Below are 24,414 nucleotides of genomic sequence, written 5' to 3'. Positions count from 1 at the left end.
CTGTATGATTTCTTCTATTTGTGGTCATGAACAAAATAGTTATTTACAAGACATATGTTTATTCTTTCTTTAGATTTGAAGTTGAAATAGAGTCCACAGGTGAAGTGAAGGAGTACTCTGCAAGTGCAAATTATGGCCTGCAGAGAGAGGACAATGACCTGATAGACACCTTAAAGTTTGCTGTCCAGGCAGAAGGTAAGAGTCTGAAAAAGAAATTTGGTTTAGCTCAGTTGACTGTCATTTAATGTGAAAAATATTTGTAGGAATAAATCATTAAAAAAATCTTTACAGTATAAAATGGAATACTATTTTCACCCTTTAATTCTCATTTCATTTCATATATGCAATCCCAGTGCAAAATTTTCATGATCAGAGCCTGATTATTTTATCCCCAAAATATTTTCCCATGATTTAAATAAAAGTGTGATGTTGGAGAATTGAAGCAAGGAAGGGAAGTTGTTAATGAGTTCTATGTAGGCAAGAGAAAAATACCATTTCTGATGAAATATGGAAGTAAAGCATAGAAATTGAGAAGAACTACATAAACAGAAAATTTGTCAAAGGCAGAATCTGTGGGATAGCAAGTTTACCTAACAAAAGTAGTGACAGGATTAGTGGATCAGCCCATGGTGGCTTTAGAAGATGAGGAGAATAAAAGATGATCCACTTTCTAATTCAGACCCATCAAAGGTTGTGTTAGATCTTCAGGGTGATATAATTTCCAGTCAATACTTTTTTATTCTCCTTTTAAGAAAAGTCCAAAAAGATTCCATAGTTGCGAATAACCAAAATACATTATGTTTTCCAGGTGTAGAGCAGCATGAGGCCACATTGACCTTCAGGTACAACAGAGACAGAAAGATTTTGACCAGTGACGTCCACATTCCAGATATTGATGTTGACTTTGGTACAAACTTCAGAATTACTGATGAATCCATTTCTGGGAAGAAAGCATATACTTTTGTCTTAGACTTCAACAACAAGAAGATTTCTGAAGTTACTCTTACTGGCCAGATAAGGTAACTCAGAAAACCACTTAGGCTTTTACAGATACCTTTGCATAAGATAGCAAAGGTTTTATTGAAGGTAGAAAATTTTGGGAAATTTTATCCCATTTTGGAGAAATTCCTTATATAGAGAGACATATAAACTTGTCATTCAAACCCTCTTTAAAAGCCCTTGAAGTATTTTAGTTGTGATCCATCACGTATACATCAAATAAATACATCTAGTCCACCAACTGATCTTTCCTATTATATGTATATATATATATAATTTGTATTACAACTTCCTTGGGCTAATTCTTCCATGTTTTGCACACACATGACTACAAGAATGACATTGTACTAGTGTTATTGCAGGTGTGATAATCCAAGGATATAAACAAGGCAAGATTTGTTCAGAGAGGTATTATCATTTACTGGTTATGTTCAGCTCTAAAAAAAAGTTATTACATCTCCCCATGAAGAAATCTAATGGCACTCAATAAGCAACAAAACCAAAAATAACTGAGAGCTTCCTGTAAAAATTCCCACGCTTCATGATGAGAATATTTCCGGGAACACCTACAGGGGAGCTAACAAAAATGTTCAGCCTGCCAGGGTTTCTAAAATTGTCTGCCTCACAAGCCCATAGTGCAATGAGCTGATCACATTCTTTAATAAACCTCAATCTTCCATGGAATTCTGTGATCTTGATGGTGCCCCAGGGAGTCTTTGTCTTTGCTGTTCATGCAGAATTGCCTCTGATATCAGTGGGAGCTTTGGACAGATGTCAGGGACCTCAATTCCCTTTCATTTGCACTAACATAATATTAGAAGTTTGCTCAAGTCAACAAAGTTACAGAGATATAAAATAAATGTGAATAAAGGAAAATGAAGCCCCGTGGCATAATATATTTTGTCAAGTGTTTTGTTCCTATGTGATTCATGGCCACAGTCTGTATCCTTTAGTAGTGAATTCAGCTTGAGTAAGGAGTTCAGAATTTGGTTCAGGTACAACTTTACCAAGACAGGTACATATTTCCATCCGTTTCAGTATTACGGAATTAATACAGAATTATTATTGTGTGTATCTGCACAGTAGCAGTATAATAATTTACTGTAGATTTCCCAAAGTAACTAGCAGAAGCTGAAAACATTCATTGAATTGGAACAGAGTTTACAAGTTTGATTCAATCTATTTTTTTTAACACCTACTATACCTTTACTATAGATTTAGATGCTGAAATTGCTCCTGAAACATAAGTGAACAATTAGAGTGAAATTTTTTATATTCACATTTACTTTTTGCTTTCACAGGTATGCTGGAATGGAAGAGGCAATGTTAGGAGGCACCGTTTCTATTCCTCGCCTGCAAACTGAATTTAGAACTGAAGCGCTGGTTAATTATTCACCAACCAAAGGATATCTTCAGATGAACGCAGCTGCAACAACTCATGGAAACTCAGTTTCAGAAAGAGTACTTCTCAGATATGGTAGGGGCAAAAACATGATCCATGTGTACAACCTATAAATTTAAGCATCTTGTTACATTAGTTTATAGTATATCCCTACATAGAATAAGAATATTACTCATTTAACCTTTTTCTTTTAAATTCATGATTTTCAGATTCTGAGAAAGTTGAGCTAGAGTGGAATTCAGGCGCCAGTGCTGCTGTGAAGAAAATGTCTTCTGGCTTCCCAGTTGACTTTTCAGACTACCCAAAAACTTTCGAGAAGCATGCCAATGAACTGCTGGATCGGAAAGTGGCTCATACAGATATGACACTGCGACATATTGTGTCACAATTTATCGTGGTATGTTTCAAGTTACAGTAGATATTACAGCTTGACCACATAGCCTTGGTGAATTCTTGCCTCCCCTGTGGAAGCCAAAATGGGAACTTCTTGTAAAAGCACTCATCGTATTGAATAAGATGTATATTTCCAACTTTGATCGAGCCAGTCACTTTATCAGATGCCTAGGGCTCAGTATACGGATAGTTACAATGGCTTTCAGATAACTTACTGGGAAGTTCTAAAACTTGTTATTTACTTTGAAAAACTTGTCTCTTCTTTGTAGGCAACCAACACCTGGCTGCAAAAGGCATCAAAAGATGTCCCCTATGCCCAAACTCTGCAAGACAAACTAAGTGGACTGCAGGAACTGAGCATTCAGAAAATTAGCCTGCCTGTTATCACCATTCCTGAAGAACTTTTCCTGAAAAGGTAGGGAGAGAAACTAGGACAGTCACGCAGGAAACTGAAAATAGATATTTGTTCATATATTTTTTGTCATTTTGGTTTACTTTGTTTTATAAAACAGCGTGGAATTGCTGTAAACATTAGCATAAAATTGGAATCATATCAAAGAATTTTAAGATCAGAGAGATGAAGTTACATGGAGGAAATTATGCATGTGTTTAATACAGATTTGACTCAGCAGTCACTCCTGAAACATATGGATATATCCTGAAGTATTGTGTTATCTAGTAGTGAGAACTGAAGAAAAATACAGTGTTGAACAATCTTTACTCTAAGCCACAGAACTGATGAAGCCAGGTTTCCCATAGGTTTGTGTCCTGCATCCCTACAGACCTTTTTGTCTTTGACCATAACCTTAATATCTCTCCTTTTACCTGTGCAGTCCTACTGGACGGTTCTTCCCATTCCCCTAGACATACTGGTTGACCTCTACCAATATAGTACCCTGAACGCTTCCCATGTCTGACTCCATCTGTCAATTCCTCAGAGGCAACACATGCCATGGATGTACACGTATGGACTGGAGGCTTGCACTAGTTTGGGCCCATCTCCTCCACCTAATAGAGAGTTTCACAGAACTTGCATGAATGTAATTACCCTTCAGGCTTTTACCCTTCTGTCAAATATGATAGAAGTCATCCAATAAGTTAAAAATTTCCAGAACACAGGGTTTGACAAACAAAAAGAGAGACTGGAAGGCAGATAAATAGTGTATTTCTTCTGTTTCTAGGAAATTAGACTATAAGTCAGCCAAAGTGGATATAGATTTTTAAAACGCTCATGCACCTGCCAGGATTTGCTCTCATTACAGTTCCTAGCACATATTGCTCTTACCAGTTAGTGTTCTATCACATTGCTGCTCTGCCTGTGCATAAGGATTCAAGGAACAGTGTTGCTTGGTAGTATCTTCAGAATACACCCACAGCTGCCACTGTAAGGAATAGAAACATAGCTGTATAATTTTCCCATGAACTAGGGAAATATTGATGGCTGAAATGAATGTAAAGGGTAACAGAAGCTAGTATAAGATTGGGTTACAAAAGCAGATGGAGAAGAGTCCTGCATTTTATCTCTCTCAGCGCTGTTTTTCCACATATTATCTTTCACTGTGGTAATAGGAAACTGTATGTTAATGACACACATCTCTATTGCTTCCATTGTGTTCCTAAACTAAGCATAAGCAAGGAAAAAACTGTTTTTTCTCCTATATTCTTATCAGCAGTGCACAATATAATAGTAATAATAGGATTTCTGATGCCCTGTGATATTGCTTTTTTAACCATTTGATATAAAGGAACAAATTTCAAAAGTGTTTCCTTAATTTTCATCTTAGGATGTAGCTCTAAGTGTAAAAAAGAAGATTTTGTAATATAAAAGACCATTTAGGCAAACAATAAAAACATCTCTGCCAGCTTATTGTTCATGCACAAATTAAGGCCAAATTTCCTCCTGTTTTGCCTTTTCATAATTACACTTCTTGCCCACAAGCTTTTCAGCTGACGATCCATTTTTTCCACTCCTAGCTCCTGGTCAGATGGTTGGATTTTTATTTATCTTTATTCAGAATAAAATAAATGCTGAATATTTGGATGAAACTTTAGAAATGCTTATCATCAGGAAGATAAATTCTTTAGAATTTAGGTTCTTAGAACTTCTAATGCTAACAAGACTTTTCACGTATTTCTATAAGAATACATCGCTTTTTTAAAGAAGAATATAATCACCTTTTTCTGGTCCTCAGCATGCCATATTGCACAAATGGGGCAGATTTTTTTGGAGGATTTTTTTTTTCTTTATGTCAGCTGTTTTCATTCAAATTCCTTCATTTTGAGAATCATTTTCGTGCCAGTACATGTTTTCATTAGTGCTCATAAAGCAGATTTGAATTCTCAGAGTAGAAAATCAAGTGCAAGATTTATAAAAGTAGAGTACTTAGCCCCTTGAATGACACTCTCCACCTGGGAGCTAAAGTTAGTTAGTTAGTTAAGCTCTGAACAAAGAATCAGGAACCTTTGAATTCTATGCAAGGTCTTACGGAAAGAATGTGTTTCTGGACTACTTGACCTATGAGTCTCCTTGAATATGAAATAAGGGGGAAAAAAAAATTGGCAGAATTCACTGATGTCGAAAGTGCTGTCGGTAAATTCTGATAGATGAGTGCTTAAAAAATGCTGATAATAACAGATGATCATTACATCCTATCTAAACCTAAAGTCGTGACATTGATATAAGCATGTGAATAAGCTCAGTATTATGGGAATAGTAGGAATCATGGAAATTTCTGTATATGCTTCATGGACTTACAATTTCTAATAGAGTCACTTTTATTTTCTAGTGAAGGCCGGATCAGATACAACTTAAATAAAAACAGTTTTCTAATTAATATCCCATTGCCATTTGGTGGAAGATCATCCCATGACATAAGGGTGCCACAGACTGTTAAAACACCTCCTCTGGTAATGGAGTCAATGGGAATAAGTGTGCCGTCTCAGGAATACAGAATTCCGACATTTACTATTCCAGAATCCTATCCTCTTCGCGTGCCTTTACTTGGCACTTTAGAGGTCTCCGCTAATGTGTACAGCAACTATTACAACTGGTCAGCAGCATACACTTTGGCTAATAGCACCACAGAGAAAGCATCTGGCATAAGGACTACTTATACCACGAACGCTGATTCAGTTTTTGAGCTACTTTCCTACAGTGTGAAAGGTAAGAATGTGTGCTAGTACTGCAATGCTGGAAAAACTATTTCAATGATTTTATTTTCCATGTATCAGGTACAGTACATTCATTTTCCTGTCGCTTATTTAAAGAACGGTGTTGTATAATCTCAGATCTTTTACTCTCTGTTTTTAAAGTTATTATGTGAGCCTCTTTATTCAGGCACTAAAGGTGAAGTCAGTTTAATTCAATAAAGACTTTTGAGGTTCAAATTTTCCTAGATATTTCCTACTGAAGAAAAAGCCCTTCAAGACTGAAGGCGTGATTCTACAAACACTTGTGTATCTGACATGTCAAGTGTTTTCAAAATCAGGTGTGCAGGTGTATGTGTAGGTATGCCCACAGTTTATTTGTCGCTCTGTTTTTATATATTATATAGATGTATATTTTTTTATCATTTTTATATATCCCTATACTGCCATAACTACATAGCAGTTATCCCGGACTCAGACTGGATAGGTCTTAAGACTGGTATTTTTAAGTTAATTCATCTAAAATTGCAGTTTGTGTTCTCAAATTGCAAAAAGACACGCTAGCTTCAGTCTTTTCTAAACTCCCCACCATAATGAAGCATGATAAAGAAAACATTAAAAACAGGGATGTTGCATATGGGTTATTCTTGAGAGTCCATCTTCTTAATTTAAGTTTAAATAATGACATAACTTCATGTTGTTTCATATAATTGTATTTAGTAGTGTAGAGATTTAATTTATTCATAGTTCAAAACTTTAGCCCCAAGTATCAAAATAATAATTTTTACAGGAACATTCACGATTCACCAAAACATTTTGGCCTTTTAAGCAAAATGATATAACAGTAATTGCAATTCAAGCGTAACATAAAAGCTTAGTGGCATCAGACAAAATCTTAAAGTCAAAAAGGTATAAATTACACCGTTACCTTTTGTCTTTTTCCTATTTCAGGTTCTGGAGAAGCATCATATAACAGAAATGGATTTACCTGTGCATATGAAAATCACCTGAAGCACAGACTGTTAACATCAGCTTTTAAGGTGGCCAGAACAAAGAGTTATGAACCTAGTCCAGTTGCAAACTACACCATGTCACTTATGGCATCCAGTACTCTGGGTCCTCAGCTTTCATTCTCTGGTGATATTGTTTCTGAAAAGACAAATAACGCGAATATCAATAACGTTAAGATGGAAGGGCAGCTGGAAGTGGGTTCTGTCTTTGCAAGAAGCATTTACACTCTGTCAAGCTCATACAATGAAAAGAGACGGGTTTTAGAAGGCAAATCAAATCTGAAGTTGGATTCTTCTTACCTTCAGGCTACCAATCAGATATCCGGCAGATACAGTGATGATTTATTTTCCATTACTTCAGTTTCTGATGTACAAAGTGGACTGTTAAAGAACACAGCCTCACTGAAGTATGAAAACAGCCAGCTGAAAATGACATCTGAAACAAATGGGAGGTATCGACATGTTGCAGGTGTCAATAAACTTGAATTAATTTTGTCAAAGAAGATGGCAGCACTTCGATCTGAGTACCAAGCCACTTACAGGCAAACCCAGTACTATGCCTTGTTTGCAGGTTCTCTCAATTCCCAGGATCTTGTTTTCAACACTGATATCTCTATGACCGATCAAAAGAATCGAGCTGCACATAAGTCATCCCTCAATGTAAATCAGTACGGTCTAGCCAGCAGCGCAACCACAAATGTGCAGTTTAGTCCGTTGACAATGCAGAGTGAAATGAATGCCAAACTTGATACTGCTGGAGGGTCCATGTCACTCTCCTCTTCTGGGCGCTATGGTAAAAACAATGCAAAATTCAACCTCGGTGGAAGAGTGAGCCTAGCGGAAATAACGCTGGGAAGTGAATATCAGAGTACCATTCTGGGTATGGACAACAAACACGTTTTAAACTTCAGAGTTAACAGAGAAGGACTCAAGTTTTCAAATAATTTGCAAGGATCATTCAAAGAGATTAAGCTGGAGTACACAAATGACTTGAATATTCCTGGCTTATCCTTAACATTTGCTTCGAAGTTAGACAACAGCTTCAGCTTTGACAAATTCCACAAGCATGTTTTTGACCTACAACTGCAGCCTACCTCACTTACAGCTAAACTGAGCAATAATATTAAATACACTAAAGTAGAAGTTTCCAACAAAGCAGAACTCCTTCTCGAGCCTCTGAAGCTGAACTTGGGTGGCAATGTCAGGGGAGCCTATGGAGCAGATGAAATAAGGCATACCTACACCATTGCGTACGCTGAGCTAGCTGCAAACTTCAAAACAGATACAGTCGCAAATGTTCAAGGCGCAGCAGTGAGTCACAGAGTTAATCTGAATGTGGCGGGACTTGCTTCCTCAGTTACAATGAACACAAACTGTGACTCCAAATCTCTCCGTTTCAGCAATGCCGTGCGTTCCACTATGGCCCCATTTTCTATCACTGCTGACATACATACCAACGGTAACGGAAAGCTGATTGCCATGGGTGAACACACAGGGGACCTTTACAGCAAATTCCTGTTTAAAGCAGAGCCTCTTGCTTTCACTTTCTCCCATGATTACAGAGGATCTACCAGCCATAGCTTGAAGTCTAGAGGAAGATACACTACCCTGCTTGATAACAAAGTTCATGTGCTTTTTACTCCATCAGAGCAGTCAAGTGCTTGGAAATTGAAAAGTCAGCTAAACAATAATGTATATTCACAAGATCTCAGTGCTTCCAATGATGCAGAAAAGACCGGCGTGGAACTTAGTGGGAGAGCTTTAGCAGATCTCTCTGTGATGGATACATCAGTCATACTACCATTCACATCTGAAGAAGTTAATTTAATTGATGTATTAGGCCTCAGGGGTAGTGTGTCAGAGCTTCAAGAATTCAGCATCTCTGGCTTTGTGAAGTATGATAAAAATAAAGATATGCATGTTATTAACCTGCCATTCTTGGAACATCTGCCAGTTTACTTTGAACGAATCAGAGGCACCATTCTATCCACACTGCAGGCCATACAAAGTTACCTAAAGAACATTAACATAGAGCAGCATATGAGGAAATACAAGGCAACTTTGGATAAACTCCCACAGCACATTAATGATTACATGGACAAATTAGATATGAAAGGCAGAGTAAGCAGCATGAAAAATAATTTAGTTGCTTTCACAAAGGACTACAGAATAACATCTGATGATCTGCAGATAATGCTGGAAAAAGCCATGGACAATCTTCAAGAAATACTGTCTCAGCTGCAGGTCTATCTGATACAAATAGAGCAATATATCAAAGATCATTATGAGCAGTATGACATTAAAGCGCTTATTGCACAGATTCTTGACAAAATAGTTGAAACAATGACAGCTCTAGATAACAAATATAATATAAGAATGACTGTAGTTGACACTATTCAAAAATTGCAATTTTTTTTTCGCCAGTATTATCCTAGCAAAATTGGAAGTAGTACTTTGGCTTGGATGAAAAATGTAGATGATGAGTACAAAATTACCGCTAAAATACAGGAAAAACTAGAACAACTCAAGATTCAGATTCAGAATATTGATGTCAGACGCATTGCAGAAAATTTGAAACAACAGATTAAAATGTTTGATGCTAAAGAAGTTTTGGAAAAATTAAAGCTTTCATTACCAATTGAAAAAATTAATGAAGTTCTTGAACAAATCAAAGACTTTATTCTGAATTGGATGGAGGAATACGAAGTATCTGAGAAGATCAGCGCTTTCAGAGGTCATGTGCACAAACTGATTGTAAAATATGAAATTGATAAGCAGGTGTATTTTTTAATGGACAGAATGATAGAACTGCTTAACCAGTACAGAATAAAAGAAACTGTCCAGAAACTGACCATTTACCTGAAAAATATCGATGTGAAGTCATGCTTTGATAAAGTTGTTGCTTTTATTGATGATGCTGTCAAGAAAGTGCAAACCTTTGATTATGAAATGATGATAAAGGAAGTCAACAAATTCCTTGACATGCTTATTAAAAAGCTCAAGTCTTTTGACTATAACCAGTTTGTTGATGACACAAACAACAAAATCCGAGAAGTGACACAGAAAATAAATGAGGAACTCAGAAATCTAGAACTTCCACAGAAAGCAGAAGCACTGAAACAGTATATGAGAGATTTTAGAGCTGTGATTTCAAAATACATGGAACAACTAAGGGACACGAAGCTCGCTGCAATAATTAACTGGTTCAAGGAGCTCATAAACTCAACAACATTTGCTAATCTGAAAGCCAAGGTAAATGAACATCTGGAAGACCTGCGAGAGAGGATTTCTGAAATGGATATTTCCCAGGAATTCCAGTGGTTTCTTCAGAAGATAAGCCAACTCTATAATTCTGTTGTCATGTACATTTCTGACCAGTGGAACATAGCTTTTAAGAAAATTGTTGCTTTGGCTGAAAAGTATGATCTAAAAAACTGGGCTGAAAATTTAAACCAGTTTGTTGAAACAGGATTTAAAGTCCCTGAAATCAGAACTGTTATAGTCACTATACCTGCCTTTGAGGTTAGTCTCCGAAGTCTTCGGGAAGCAACATTTCGAACACCGGACTTCATTGTTCCACTGACTGATCTGCATATCCCCTCCTATGAGATAAATATTAGGAGACTAAAGGACATGAAAATCCCAATGAAATTTACTACCCCAGGGTTTAGAGTTCTAAATACCTTTGAAGTTCCTTCCTATACAATTGACTTGAATGAGATTAAACTTCAGATTGTGAAAACAATCGACAAACTCATGTCTGGTGAATTTCAGTTGCCAGCAATTGATTTGTATTTTAATGATCTGAAGATGAGAGATATGCCTTTTTCCGACATTTCTTTCCCAGAGATACAAATGCCTCAGTTTCAAATACCAGAATTATTGCTTCCAAAGCTAAATCTAAATGAGCTCCAGATTCCTAACATGAAGATACCAGAGTTTCAGCTTCCACGTATCCCACATACTGTGACTGTCCCTACATTTGGCAAATTGTCTGGTGCTTTCAGAGTCACTTCTCCATTCTTTACACTGTCTACACAAGCTGAGGTTCATAATACTACATCATCTGCAAACAGTCCAGAATTTGTGACCTCCCTTTCAGCTCAAACAACCTCTGCATTAGATTTCCTGGTTTTTAGTGTTGTTGCAGATTCTCGTCTCTTGGCCCCTGAGATGAAGCAGCTGAATCTTAAAAATTCCATGAAGGTCAACCACAGGTTCCTCAAAGTTGATCACACCAATGAAGTGGTATTTTTAGGGACTTCAGTAGAAGGTGAAGCTGAAACTAGAGCAAACTTATATACAATGAAAAATTCAATAGAACTACAGAACAATTTAGTGGTCAAGCTGCAAAGAAAAATTTGGATGCAGAGTGGAACGGCATATTCCCACAGACTGAATATTCCACAAGCTGATTTCTCCAGCCAAGCTGATCTAATCAATAATATGACAACAGAGGTAGAAGCAGGACACATATCATTTACCTCCACTGGTAAAGGAAACTGGAAATGGGCTTCTCCTAATTTCTCCGATGAAGGCACTCATGATTCACATGCCACTTTCAGGGTTGAGGGCCCAATTATTACGTTCTCTGCCAACAACAGAATAAACGACAAGTACCTGAAAGTCAACCAAGCCATGAGATATGAATGTGGTTTCCTAAATTATGCAACACTTCAGATTCAGTCTGAAATTGAGTCGCAACGCGTGGGACGTAGTGTACTGAATGTAAAAGGCACAGGACAGCTCGGAGGAATGAAAGTAGAATTAACAGGCTCTCACAATGCTCGTCTTAATGGAAGGATTACTGGAACTGTAAATAATGAGGTTTCCTTCTTGGCACAGCCTTTTGAAATTCGTCTATTAACAAACAATGATGGAAATGTGAAAATCAGCTTCCCCATGAAACTGACTGGCAAAATTGACTTCCTGAATAACTATGGTTTTGCACTCAGTTCCTCTGTTCAGCAGGTCAGCTGGCAAGCTACCGGCAGGTTCAATCAGTACAGATATTCCCATAATATGTCTGCTGGCAACAACGATGACAGAATTGAAGCTCATGTTGAAATGAATGGAGATGCCAACCTGGACTTCCTAAATATACCTTTAAGCATTCCTCAGCTTCAGGTTCCCTACACTGGAATCAAAACTCCTCAGCTAAAAGATTATTCACTGTGGGAACAGGTAGGCCTGAAGGATTTATTGAAGACCACAAGACAAGCCTTTAATTTAAATTTGAATGCTCAGTATGACAAAAACAAAGACATGCATGTAATCCCACTTCCTTTAGCAACAGTGCATGAAGTACTTAATAAATACATCATTTCCTTCAACAAGCATTTTGAGAGAGGAAGAAACACCGCTTTAGATTTTCTCACAAAGTCATACAATGAAGCCAAAACAAAATTTGACAAATACAAAATACAGACATCACTGAACAAACTACCAAGGACCTTCAGGATTCCAGGATACACCATTCCACTTGTGAATATTGAGGTTTCTCCTTTTACTGCTGAGATGCCAGCCTTTGGTTACATGCTCCCAAAAGAAATAAGCACAACAGGATTCACAATCCCATTTATTGGCTTTTCAGTACCGTCTTACACACTCGTCTTACCTTCTCTGGAGCTTCCAGTCCTTCATGTCCCACAGGATCTACGCACTCTAAAGCTTCCTAGATTCAGAATCAACAGCCCATCAAACCACATCTTAATTCCTGCCATGGGTAACATTACTTACGACTTCTCATTTAAATCCAGTGTGATCACTTTAGCTGCAAGTGCTGGGCTGTTCAATCAGTCAGATATTGCTGGGCAGCTCAGTGTCTCATCCTCTTCTGTCATTGATGCACTGCAATTTAAGCTGGATGGTTCAACAAGTTTGACAAGAAAAAGGGGGCTGAAGCTGGCCACAGCATTGTCCCTTACTAATAACAAATTTCTAGGAGGAAATCATGACAGCGCTATTAGTCTCACAAAAAGGAACTTGGAAGCTTCAGTGGCAACAAATGCAGAAATCAACACACCAGTTTTAAAAATGAATTTCAGCCAAGAACTTTCTGGAAATACTAAGTCTAAACCCACAATTTCCTCAATGCTAAAATTAACGTACGATTTTAATACTCCTAAACATGGCACCAGTGCTAAGGGAGGAATTGCTCACAAACTTGCTTTAGAAAGTCTTACATCTTACATATCAGTAGAAACTTCTACAAACGGGGACATTGATGGAGTATTTTACACCGGAAATGCATTTTCTGGAAGTCTAGACCATGAGGCACACACCTATCTGAATGCTAATGGAGCTCGATCATCTCTCAAGCTTGAGGCCCACTCCAAAGCAGATGGACTCTGGAACAGTGAAATGAAAGAAGTACTTGCAGTTGAAGCATCTACACGTCGTGTTTATGCAGTCTGGGAACACAATGGGAAAAACTATGCACGGTATACACCTCTTTTCACAACAACAGGGGCTCAGAGATGCAAAGCAACCTTAGAGCTTGCTCCTTGGGGTATATCAGCAGATCTTCAGATTCAAGCCACTCAGCCAAATTTCTTCCTGGAAACAGCCTCAGTTAAACAAGTTGTTGTAGTGAAAATCAATACTGCAAACCAGAAAGTTGGCTGGAAGGGTGAAGGCCAAATTCAGTCAATATCTCTCAGTCATGATATGCAGTTATCAAATGAAAAATCAAAGGCAAAGTTTGATATTTCTGGGTCTCTGGAAGGATACATGGACTTCCTCCAAAACATAAAGTGTCCTATTTCTGAGAAGAGCTTATGGGATATCTTGAAGTTGGACGTCACTACCAGTGCTGACAGAAAACAGTACTTAAATGGTTCAGCATCCCTCGTGTACACAAAGAGTGATGATGGCTACTTTTTCCCCATACCTGTGAATAAGCTGACTGATGGCTTTACTTTCAGTATTCCTGAGTTACACCTGAAGATTCCAAGCCCTGTTCTCAGCACTCCAGAGTTCAGAGTTCCTTTCACCACTCTCCAGGTCCCAGCATACACCATTGACTTGCGTAACATAAAAATTCCACAGACACTAAACACAATGCCATTTGATGTTAATTTACCCACACTGCCAAAACTAAGATTCCCCAAAGTGGATGTAGGAGCCAACTATATTACATTAGAAGAATATAAAATACCATATTTTGAGGTGACAATACCTGAATACCAAATAACCATGTCTCAATTCACTCTTCCAAAGAGTATTTCTCTTGGCAGTTACCATGTAGATCTAGATGAAGTAGCCAATAAGATTGCAGATTTTGATCTGCCTACAATTACAATTCCTGAGCAGAAAATTGAGATCCCCCCTCTCAAAATATCCTTGCCTGCTGGAATTTACATCCCATCATTTGGTGCCTTGACCGGATCTTTCAAAGTTGCTTCCCCTTTGTACAATGTCACCTGGAGAACAGACTTAACAAACAAAAAAGACTCTTTCGAACAGTCCATTGACTCTACCTGCAGCTCAACATTGCAGTTCCTGGAATATGACTTGAATGGTAAGACACTGAAATTCTATACGCTACAATGTGGGGGGAAATACTGTATACTGGGTTATTACAGATTTTTTTTTCCAGGACTTTGTATATGAAGGTGTTGCTGTCTAGTTAGCATTGACATTAGATTATACTTCTTTTATCAACAGCAGCATTTTTTAATAAATTAGTATCAGAGTCTCTGTCAGTCACCCTGAAGGCTAATGACTAGATATAAGATAACTAATGGCATAGCGTGAAAAAAAATGGAAAAGATCTCTTTTCTGTGTAGCAGTTTCTTTACATTGTGAACAACATAACATTCCTCCATTATTTGTGATAATACATGTAAAGGAGAGAAGGCAGGTGACTTTTTTATCTGATTCAGTTCAGATGAAGGAATACCTATCTTTTTCCTCAGGAACTAAGCATATTTGATTTCAAAAATTATTTCAACTCGGAAAAATCTGGAGTCCCATATAATCACTGAATTCTATACTTTACAGTAGTACTAAAAATATGCATCAGAATAGAATTCTAAACTCTCAAGAAACTAGAATCACCATTTATGATCTGCATGAATACAAAATGTTATATCCATGTTGTTCTAAATATAGAGAAACACTGAATTTTAAAATACTCTGGTTAAACAAATATTTTCATATCTTTTTATTTGGGGAATTATGGGCAGTCAGTTTCTTGATACATAATTTTACATATTACTGAAACACCCCACAATTGGCCATCTAACATACAAATGGACATGTATTTTGTGTTGTTTGTTGGTAAGTTCTGGAAATACACACATTTGAAATCTTTTTCACAGTTGTTTCAAACTACAAATATGAAGAAGGCATCTTTGTTATGAAGACAACTGGCAGCTTTTCACATCGTGACATGAGCGCAAACTACAAGGAAGATCTTACTGTTTCAGGAATTAGGTAAAGACTTGTTCTAATGATATAATTTATAATAGACAACATTGCCAACGATGTATTGTTGCTTTGATCTCTATTGCCCCAGAGTGCTTTGCTGTAATTAATATGAACCAATGTAGCTACCCCGTCATTATCGGCTGTGCCTTTTTCCCTCTCAAGGTAGCAGGAAAGCTGTTCCCTCTCAGCATTTCTAGAATAGCTTTCTCAGCAGCCCCATTTCGAAAAACTGCTGAGATATAAACACAGTATTTTATAATCAGAGCAATTCTAGGTCTGACCATGAGCATAGGTTGTGTTTTTTTGACTGGATCCCTCTGTCACCACAAGCCATTAAAGAGTAATTTTTCTTCACAGCTACCAGTACTAGGGATTACAGAGCTGGCCTTCTAACTGCCTGTTATGATCTGCAAGTGTTGTGTTGATATATCCAAGGGACAGAGCCTGTGAAAGCAAGTACAAATGCAGATAAACAATACTATACTTGTGCTGGCGGAAGAAATTGCAGTCACCTTGTAGAAGTCTGTAGAAAGCTGACAGTGGTACAGCTACAGATTTTGTTTTGCTGCCCTAATTTAATGAACATTCTCAACGGAACTCAATATAGTTTTATCTAAAACAGGAAAATTGGAGTGATGTGAAGTTTTGAATGTGTTAGGCTAAATCCTAAGAAACGTGGATAGTAAAACCCTACATTTTTTTTTGATGACAAAGGCGTTGTTTACATACATATATATATATATATATATATAAAAAATAATAGGTGGTATTGTATTTAGACATACAGCATTGGTCTCGTGCTTTGCGCATTCCTTCATAGCTGTGTATTCACTGTTGTAGAGTCATGGACAACACTGCATCACTAGACATCATCAGCCCAACTTTTACAGACGTTCATATGCGTTATCAAGAGACTGACAGGAGCTTGTCCGGCTCAGTATCTTCACCCTCTGCTGGGACCTTGGGCTACGTCATTGAAATGGACACTGACGTTCTCACGGCGAAAGTTTACTACCGAACTCGGGTAAGTTTGATATGAACAATAAAAAGCAAAAAAGGTTAGGCCATCAGAGGAGAAGTTCCCTTTTAAAGTTTGTGTATGTTTATGTAAAGACACAAATTAACCACTCTTTGTCCTAAGAAAAGTATATTATCAGTAATTAAAGTTTTTGTTTCCTACACTGGCCTTTCCAATACTAAAAGTAGCATCTGTGTGAAGAGGCTGTTTCAACTCCTCCATGCAGTTAATTTTGCCCTCTCCTATGGTCAGGAAGACACACACCCTGAAAATGAAGAAAGTACAAATCCAGTTTTAGATAAGCCACCCATCAGGTTTAACATATACCCATCAGGCTACTTGTAATTGTTACAAAAGTGGCCATTATAGGAACCAGGGCACTGGAAGAGGTCAGACCATCTTTTTAATCCATTAATACGTCACAATATGTTATGAGAATTAAAAACCTTACTAGATTTGCTAACAAAACATGGTATTATTATTGGCATACTACAACAATTTCAAACTTAATATCTTACCTTCCAGAATGAAATACTAATTTAGGAATCACAAGCAACACATAATTCACTAACTTGACAATAATTTACTACTGAAAACTAGAAAATTTGTTTATGTAAATAGATGCTCATTCAAGGGCTTTTAATTACTCTGAGTAACTCTGTAAATTGTCTCTTTGATTTAAATGATTACAAAATGAAATCCTCTAATATTTTCATATGAAGAAAATGCCTTTTGAATTCACTTTAAATGATTTCAAGAATGAGTAGAAGGTCCGTTTTCTCAAGTAATTTGCGTGCCTTATGAGACATGATAGGTATTTGATACAAAGGAAGGAAAAATCTTATTTGCAGTCAAATTTTTAAAAAGACCAGACTAAGCTATGTGCTGGTCCTACTGTTTGAAGAGGCACAAAGTAGCTTGATACAATATAATTTCTTCCAAAATAACTTTTCAATATGAGAGCAAACATACAGTAGACAAAAAAATGTAGTTTATTTGTCCTACTGTATAATAAAATTAAAGATGCAAAGATGAGAATGTTGAAGTACACTCATAAATAATACCTGATTTGTTTTATATACAAGCTACCTTTTTCTTATCCTGTTCTATATTTCAGTCTGCTCCTCAGAAGGACATTGAAATACTAAAAAGTGAGATATCCCTCAAGAAACCTGACCTGATTCAAATGAAATTAAACTGGAAAGAGGATGCTGCCAAAGACTTGCTGTTGGGTCTAAAAGAAAAAGTACCTAAAATGACAAATGCAGCCTATAGGTACGTTAATCGGTATCATAAGGAGCATATGGGACTGGAAATTAGTGCTGCTGCCTTAAAGATGAAGAATATCATGCAGTATAATGCTGACAAAGCATACACATTAGCTGTAAAACAAATAGATCAAATAGATGCTCAGCTTCGCACAGCTGCCAATGAAGCCTCTGGCAAATATCAGGAGATGAAGGTCAAAGCTAAACAGCTATATCAAGAAGCAGCGGATCAAGCTGAACAATTTGACTATCAAAGAATAAAAGCAAAGCTTTTGGATGCTACAATTGACATAATAGAAGAGTATCACAAGAGAATAAAGCACCTAATTGACTCAGCCATTGAATTCCTGAAGACCACAAAATTCCAGGTCCCTGGGCTGTCCGAAAAGTACACTGGTGAAGAAATATACCTTAAGACTACAGAGAAGGTAGCAAAATATGCTGATTTATGCCTTTCAAAACTTCAGGAGTACTTTGATGCCTTGATTGCAGCTATCAATGAGCTGGAAGTCAGAGTTCCGGCTTCTGAAACAATTCTTAGAGGTCGTAATGTACTTGATCAAATTAGAGAAATGCTGAAACATTTGCAGGAAAAAATCAGGCAGACATTTGCTACTCTCCAGGAAGCCGACTTCGCAGGAAGGCTGAAGCAACTGAAACAAGTAGTGCAACAAGTTTTTCAGAAGGTAGAAGAAATGGTTAGAAGCTTGCAATCCAAAAATTTTGAGGACATCAAAGTCCAAGCGCAGCAGCTGTACAAAGATGCAATGGCTTCAGACTATGCACAGAAACTGAGATCCTTGGCAGAAGATGTTAAAAAATATGTTTCTCACTTTAAAAATCTTAGCCAGAAGACGTTCCAGGACCTTTCAGAAAAGCTGCAGCAGCTTCTCCTCTATGTAAAGGCATTGCGGGAGGAGTATTTTGATCCGACTACACTTGGATGGTCAGTGAAATACTATGAGGTGGAAGACAAGGTACTACAATGGCTGAAGAATCTAATAGATACACTAGTGGTTTGGCAGAAGAATTATGTTGGAAATCTTGCTGAATCAGTTACACGCCTGACGGACCAAGTAAGAGAATTGGTGGAAAACTACAGCCAGGAATATTATGACCTTATAACTGATGTTGAAGGAAAAGGAAAACAGAAGGTGATGGAGCTCTCATCTGCTGCTCAGGAAAAAATCCGATATTGGTCTGCAGCTGCTAAGAGGAAAATCGATGAACATAACAAGCAAGTCAAAGAAAAACTCCAGGAGATCTATGGGCAGCTTAGTCATTCCCAAGAAAAGCTAATCAGTGAGGCCAAAAGGTTAATTGATCTAACTATAGAAAATTACTCTGCATTCCTGCAGTATATCTCAGAGCTTCTTCGTTGGTTTGAGCAAATAGCAGCTGAGAGCATAAAGCCGTATATCGCTGTTCGTCAAGGAGAGCTTAGAATAGACGTGCCCAAGCCATTTGACTGGCAGTCCGTTTACCAAATGCCCCAAAAAAGCAGAGAGGCACTCAGAAACAAAGTGGAACTAACACGCACACTGATTCAGCAAGGCATTGAGCAAGGCTCCAGGAAATGGGAAGAAATGCAAAGATTCATTGATGAACAGCTTGCCACCGAGCAACTGAGTCTTCAGCAGATAATGGAAAATATACAGCAGCGCATGAAGAGCTGAGTGGACACACAGAAGAGGAGAAGTAAAAAGTTTGTACCACAATGTATTTAAAAATAACAGCAATCAGCATACTGGAGCTTCAGGTAGATACTGTTTGAATTTGAATATGTAAATGAAAACTGAATAATCTACACTAGGTTATTTTAATAAGCTTAATAAGCCAATAAATGAGTTCTTTATTACATTTTTGTGTCATTCATTACAGCTGCTTTTACTTGGACCATAGGGCTTAATCCAACAATTGTCAAGGTCAACGGGAAGTCTTTGCTTTGATTTCACTGTATGTTGGATCAAGCCAATAATGTGCAATACATATTGTAAATAGTCACAAAAGCTATGGAATACATAGAATAAACAGGTTTTAAGATAAAGGTCACATTCATAAGCCAGTTGAAGAATGACTTGGAAACACATCTCTTTCCCAGCGTAGAAAAAAGCATGTACAAAAAAAAAAAAAAAAACGAAGAAAAAAGTAAATGAATTCTGGAAATAACATCAAAAAAAGTGAAAAAGAACATGGAAATATAAACAGAATAGAAATCTGACTCTTGGAAAACTGCAGATAATAATACCAATGTTCTGTTAAGAAAAATAAATTTATGCATGTATCAGTTTTCAGAAAACTGTGCCAAGAATTGTAGATGAGTTTTCTTTCTACTGGCTAATTTATGAATCAGAAATACAGGGTTTTCTTACCTGTTTCCCCATGATATTTCTGGTTTTTCACATCAAATTGTCTAACTTTTACTTGTTGCGAGTTTAGTTAACTGTCAAAGTTTCACTGACATCACTGAATATGATGGGAGTCAAAAAGTTTTCCCCTTTGTCCCCTAGCCTGAAGCCTATTCTTCGCAATTTAAAGATGAATTTAAATAATGTTGAAGAATTCACTCACAAAATAGGGCTATTTTTGAGTGGAAAATGCGTGAACCTGTTACGGTTTGTTTTCAGCTGTTGCAATACTATATAGATAGTCCTTGAGACAGGCATGCTCAGGCTGAAATAATATTGCCTCTTTGAGAATAAACTCTTTGACAAACGACACTAGAAATTTTGTGTACATGTCTCTTTTGATACAATCATTTCCCTCTGTAATATGGTTGTTGCTTGTTCACTAATGGGAAAACAGAGGGTCTGGTTTCATCCCATGGTATGGTTGGTTACATACACGAAGCAACGGAGCACTGATTTACAAATACCCGGATCAGTTTTGTGGCAGCAGATACATTTTTACAGCACAGAGCAGGACCAGGCAAAGATGTTAGGTCAGATCCTGGAAACGGGAGAGCCCGTGTTGGGTTTATGCAGGAATAATGGTCCCACCTCCACAGCTGGTCCACACCAGTCTAGCCAGGTCTCAGAGCAAGTCGGGTTATATGACTTTCACATCCCTATTGCCAGATAATATTATTACCCAAGTAAGTCTGCCAGTAATGATTTTTCTCAGATGAGCTACATTAACCCTAAGATCAGAATCTGACAAGCACAGTAGTATACACGCCCCTATCTAGCTTCGACAGAGTGGGCATCTCTTAGAAAGTAAGGTAAATCCATTTTCCCTTTAGAGCTTTCAACCATCACAAATATAGCAATAATTCTCTAAAGAGATGGCGTAGTTCCCTGTGAACTGCAAAATAAGGAGTTTTCATTCTGAATAGAACTAATCTGCGTACGTCACCCTGCCCAGGGGAACCAGAGGTATAAAAATCCCTGTTGATGTGCCCTACTGAGTATCCCAGTAAATAAAGATGTTGGCTGCAGAGCCCGTTTACCTTCATACACGAGGAAACTGAAGCCTATGGGTCATTTGATCTTTATTTGATGTCAGATTGCACAACCCGTTTCCCTGAATTTCACAAATGTTTAAGCACAACCAGATTTCTCAGACACTGTCTGATTCTTGCTTCCCTTCATCATGACAAATAGCCCTGTGAAACAAAGGACAATAGAAGAAATTATAAAAGTTATGGGAGAAGAGAGATTTAAAGTTTTGTTTTCTTTTGTTTTCCCCCTCATGGCTATTTATTTCTATCCATCACCCATAGTTCTTGGGACAGTTATAAATTCTAAAAAAGCATTTACTTATAAGGAATGGGTTAACTGAATAATAAATATGCCAAATAGCATAAATACTGGCTCTCTTTGGCAAGAGCGAAGCTTCCCAAGAGCAAACACAATAGTTTGCGCACTAAACTGTGGTTAGAGGTTAGAGGAGATTTCCAAGTCTCATAGCAGCGTTGCCGCCAATTGGATTAAAGCTCTCAGTACTGTATTCGATGTGACAGCCATCTTGCAGTCATCCCACAGTTGGTTTTGGGAGGGCCTGGAAGCAGAACGTTGCTCTCAAAAACGAGATCTCGCTGGAACTTAGCTGTTGTTAAATCCCCACACCGGAGAGGTCATCTCAAGCACCCCTTTGAAACTCTGGCAACGTTTTGACACAGGAAGGGATGTGTGTGTTTGCAACTGTGCATAGGTACGCCCCACAAGCACGTACAACCAGTTGTAACTTCAATTTCCCTGTCTTTTCCTGTTGTTTGTTTGTTGGTTTCTTTTTCTTTCGGGTTCAAGCAAATTTTAGCCTTATTTTCCATGTAATATGTTACGGAAATATAGACAAAACCACAGTTTTTCAAATAATGCTGCAAATCACTCTACTTATGAAACGTTTGCAATATAATCATTTGAAATATTATTAATTCTATTTTGGCTTCTTTTTCAGCCCAGTTCATACAATAAGAAATACTATATTTCATTAAATTGAATTGTGTGGCAGATAACCGGGAATCAGCAACTATCTGGGGCTCAGTGACACTGTTTCTTTTTTTTCTTTCCTGTAGTCTTCATCATCTGAATTCTCATAAATGCCAGAGGGGCTTTTCTTTATAATTTACAGCAAGTATCAGACATAGAGCAGAACTGGTTGTAAAAGTTTAATTAAGTGAAACATTTTAACAAGAAATTCAGAGAACAATATGCCCTGCTCTAACTAAGTGATTGTAGAAATAACATTGACAAGAAACGTGTGTGTTCCTAAATGAAAACTTTTGCAGACGTAGGACAGCAAAAATGTTCCAGAATTTTAGATTATGCAACTAACTAGAGCTGATCTTTTATTAAGTGATTTGATTTGAAAATACATTTGCTGCGTATACAGAGATTCTACACACGCTTCCACATCTACACGCACCATACCATGCATCATCCCCCTCTGTCTCGAAATTATGCTATTGATACTTTTAGAACAACTGTCATTATGGCCTACTGATACCTTACAAAGCTTATATTGAAACATTTAGTTGTTCAGTAAGTGACACCAAATTTTGTACTACTCTTCTGCTGGCAGATTTATTGCTCAAGTGGGAAACCAGAATTTATTAAAGGCCATACGGACATACGGAATTGCTTGTATTCCATTTCTACACAGCCAAATCCTGGCCCAAATGAAATCGATGGCAAAAAGTCTATTGGCCTCAGCAGGAGTAGGCTTTGGCCAGTTAGGTGTATAACTTGAGAAGCACTTTGGGATCCTGTAGGACAAAGGCTATATTATTATCTATAAAAATTTACACAAAAATATCTTTGAAAAAACCATGCAGACAGCAAAATTAATCACTAACAAATTCAAGACAGGCCAGAATGAAGGTTGCCTATGCAATACTAACCAGAGCCTCTTTTTATATTTTTACCCAGTTTTACCTAGTATCACAGAGAAAGTCTGCCAGGGCCAAGAATCCTGGATTCTGGTCCCGTGCCTTAAACATGGAAATATCCATATACCTCTCATCACCCTTTTCCTCATTTCAAGGCATTAAGGGAAACTGGGACCTCGCAGAACAAAAACGTATGTTGGAGGTTTGCAAGACCCGACTGGGCAAAGTCTTGAGCAACCCAGTCTGAGTTGAAGGTTGCCCCAGCTCTGAGCGGGAGGTTGCACTAGACACCGACCTCCCAAGGTCCCTTACAGCCTGACTTACTCTGATTCTCCGTGACTAAACTGATATAGCTTTAGGTTACCATCCTTAACACCGTACTTACCCTTTCGTAAGTGGTTTATGAGCAATTGGCTTCATCATCATTCTAATATATCATTCCTATCCCTGGAAGTGTTCAGTGCTAGGTTGGACGAGGCTTTGAGCAACCTGGTCTAGTTAAGATGTCCCTGCCAAGAGCAGGAGGGTTGGAACTAGATGATCTTCAAGGTCTGTTCCAACTCTAAACATTCCAACTCTAAACAAAGACAGAGAAGTTTTATGGTACGCCTGTGTTCTGATTGCCACCATGGGCCATAGGCCCCAAAACCGAACTCAGATGCAACCACCAATTTGAATAGTTTCTGTCACTAGCCTACCACTGCTGTGGCAGCATCAAACACCACACAGGTACATACCAGTATATTTCTGATAAAACCTATATATCCACCATTAAGCAGTCCAGTTAGAGGACTGCCAGAAGGTCTGACTGCTATTGAAGTGGCATGATGAAGGCACGTTTCAATAGGGAATTTAATTATTGTGATCAAGGGAAACTAGATCACGTCCATCCATCTTTTATCTCCCGTTCAAGCAACCTGATAACCAGTCTTGGATGAACTAAGGGGAAGCAGGTGTCATAGCAAGTTTGCTAGGAGGCTTGAACTTCTGCCTTTAGATTGACAGTAAGATATTACAACAGCTCTTCCACCATGTTTCTATTCCAGCTGTCTTCTCTCCAGGAAATAGCTTCATCCTGAATCATACATAAAACATGTAAAACCCCCTAGCAAAATACACGGTTCCCAGGGTATTACCTGCCAGCTGTCTGATATTATTCTTTGGTATAATACATAATTTCCTTTGACCCACAATGCCTGTGATATTCGCTTGTATCAACCTGGACAATCTTCTGCAGAAATCTACCTTAATTTCTCTTTAATATTTCAGGGTTCCAGGCCCACCAGAATTTGTGAGTCCAGGGGATTTCAAACCTGTTTTAACCTATGGTGTTGGAAACCTTTCAGCTACTCTTAGAATCATAGAATCGTCTAGGTTGGAAGGGACCTTTCAGATCATCAAGTCCAACCAGCAAC

At 37.8% G+C, this 24,414-nt stretch overlaps 1 protein-coding gene across 2 annotated transcripts in view; it reads left to right on the top strand.

Annotated features, from left to right (window-relative positions):
• APOB (apolipoprotein B) overlaps positions 1 to 19,869 on the top strand; it is a 37,586-nt gene extending 17,717 nt beyond the window's left edge. For both annotated transcript variants that reach the window (XM_054195725.1, XM_054195726.1), the window contains exons 20-29: positions 74 to 195; positions 809 to 1,019; positions 2,301 to 2,476; positions 2,611 to 2,798; positions 3,064 to 3,209; positions 5,581 to 5,957; positions 6,893 to 14,473; positions 15,276 to 15,390; positions 16,225 to 16,408; positions 17,520 to 19,869. In XM_054195725.1, the coding sequence (XP_054051700.1) occupies positions 74 to 195; positions 809 to 1,019; positions 2,301 to 2,476; positions 2,611 to 2,798; positions 3,064 to 3,209; positions 5,581 to 5,957; positions 6,893 to 14,473; positions 15,276 to 15,390; positions 16,225 to 16,408; positions 17,520 to 19,346 (10,927 nt within the window). In that variant the 3' untranslated portion in view covers positions 19,347 to 19,869. The remainder of the gene's footprint in view (positions 1 to 73; positions 196 to 808; positions 1,020 to 2,300; positions 2,477 to 2,610; positions 2,799 to 3,063; positions 3,210 to 5,580; positions 5,958 to 6,892; positions 14,474 to 15,275; positions 15,391 to 16,224; positions 16,409 to 17,519) is intronic.
• The last annotated feature ends 4,545 nt before the right edge of the window (positions 19,870 to 24,414 follow it).

This window comes from Rissa tridactyla, chromosome 3 (genome assembly GCF_028500815.1).
Source record: "Rissa tridactyla isolate bRisTri1 chromosome 3, bRisTri1.patW.cur.20221130, whole genome shotgun sequence".
NCBI lineage: Eukaryota > Metazoa > Chordata > Aves > Charadriiformes > Laridae > Rissa > Rissa tridactyla.
Note: the sequence above shows the minus strand (reverse complement) of the source record. Positions and strands in the feature narration are given on the sequence as shown.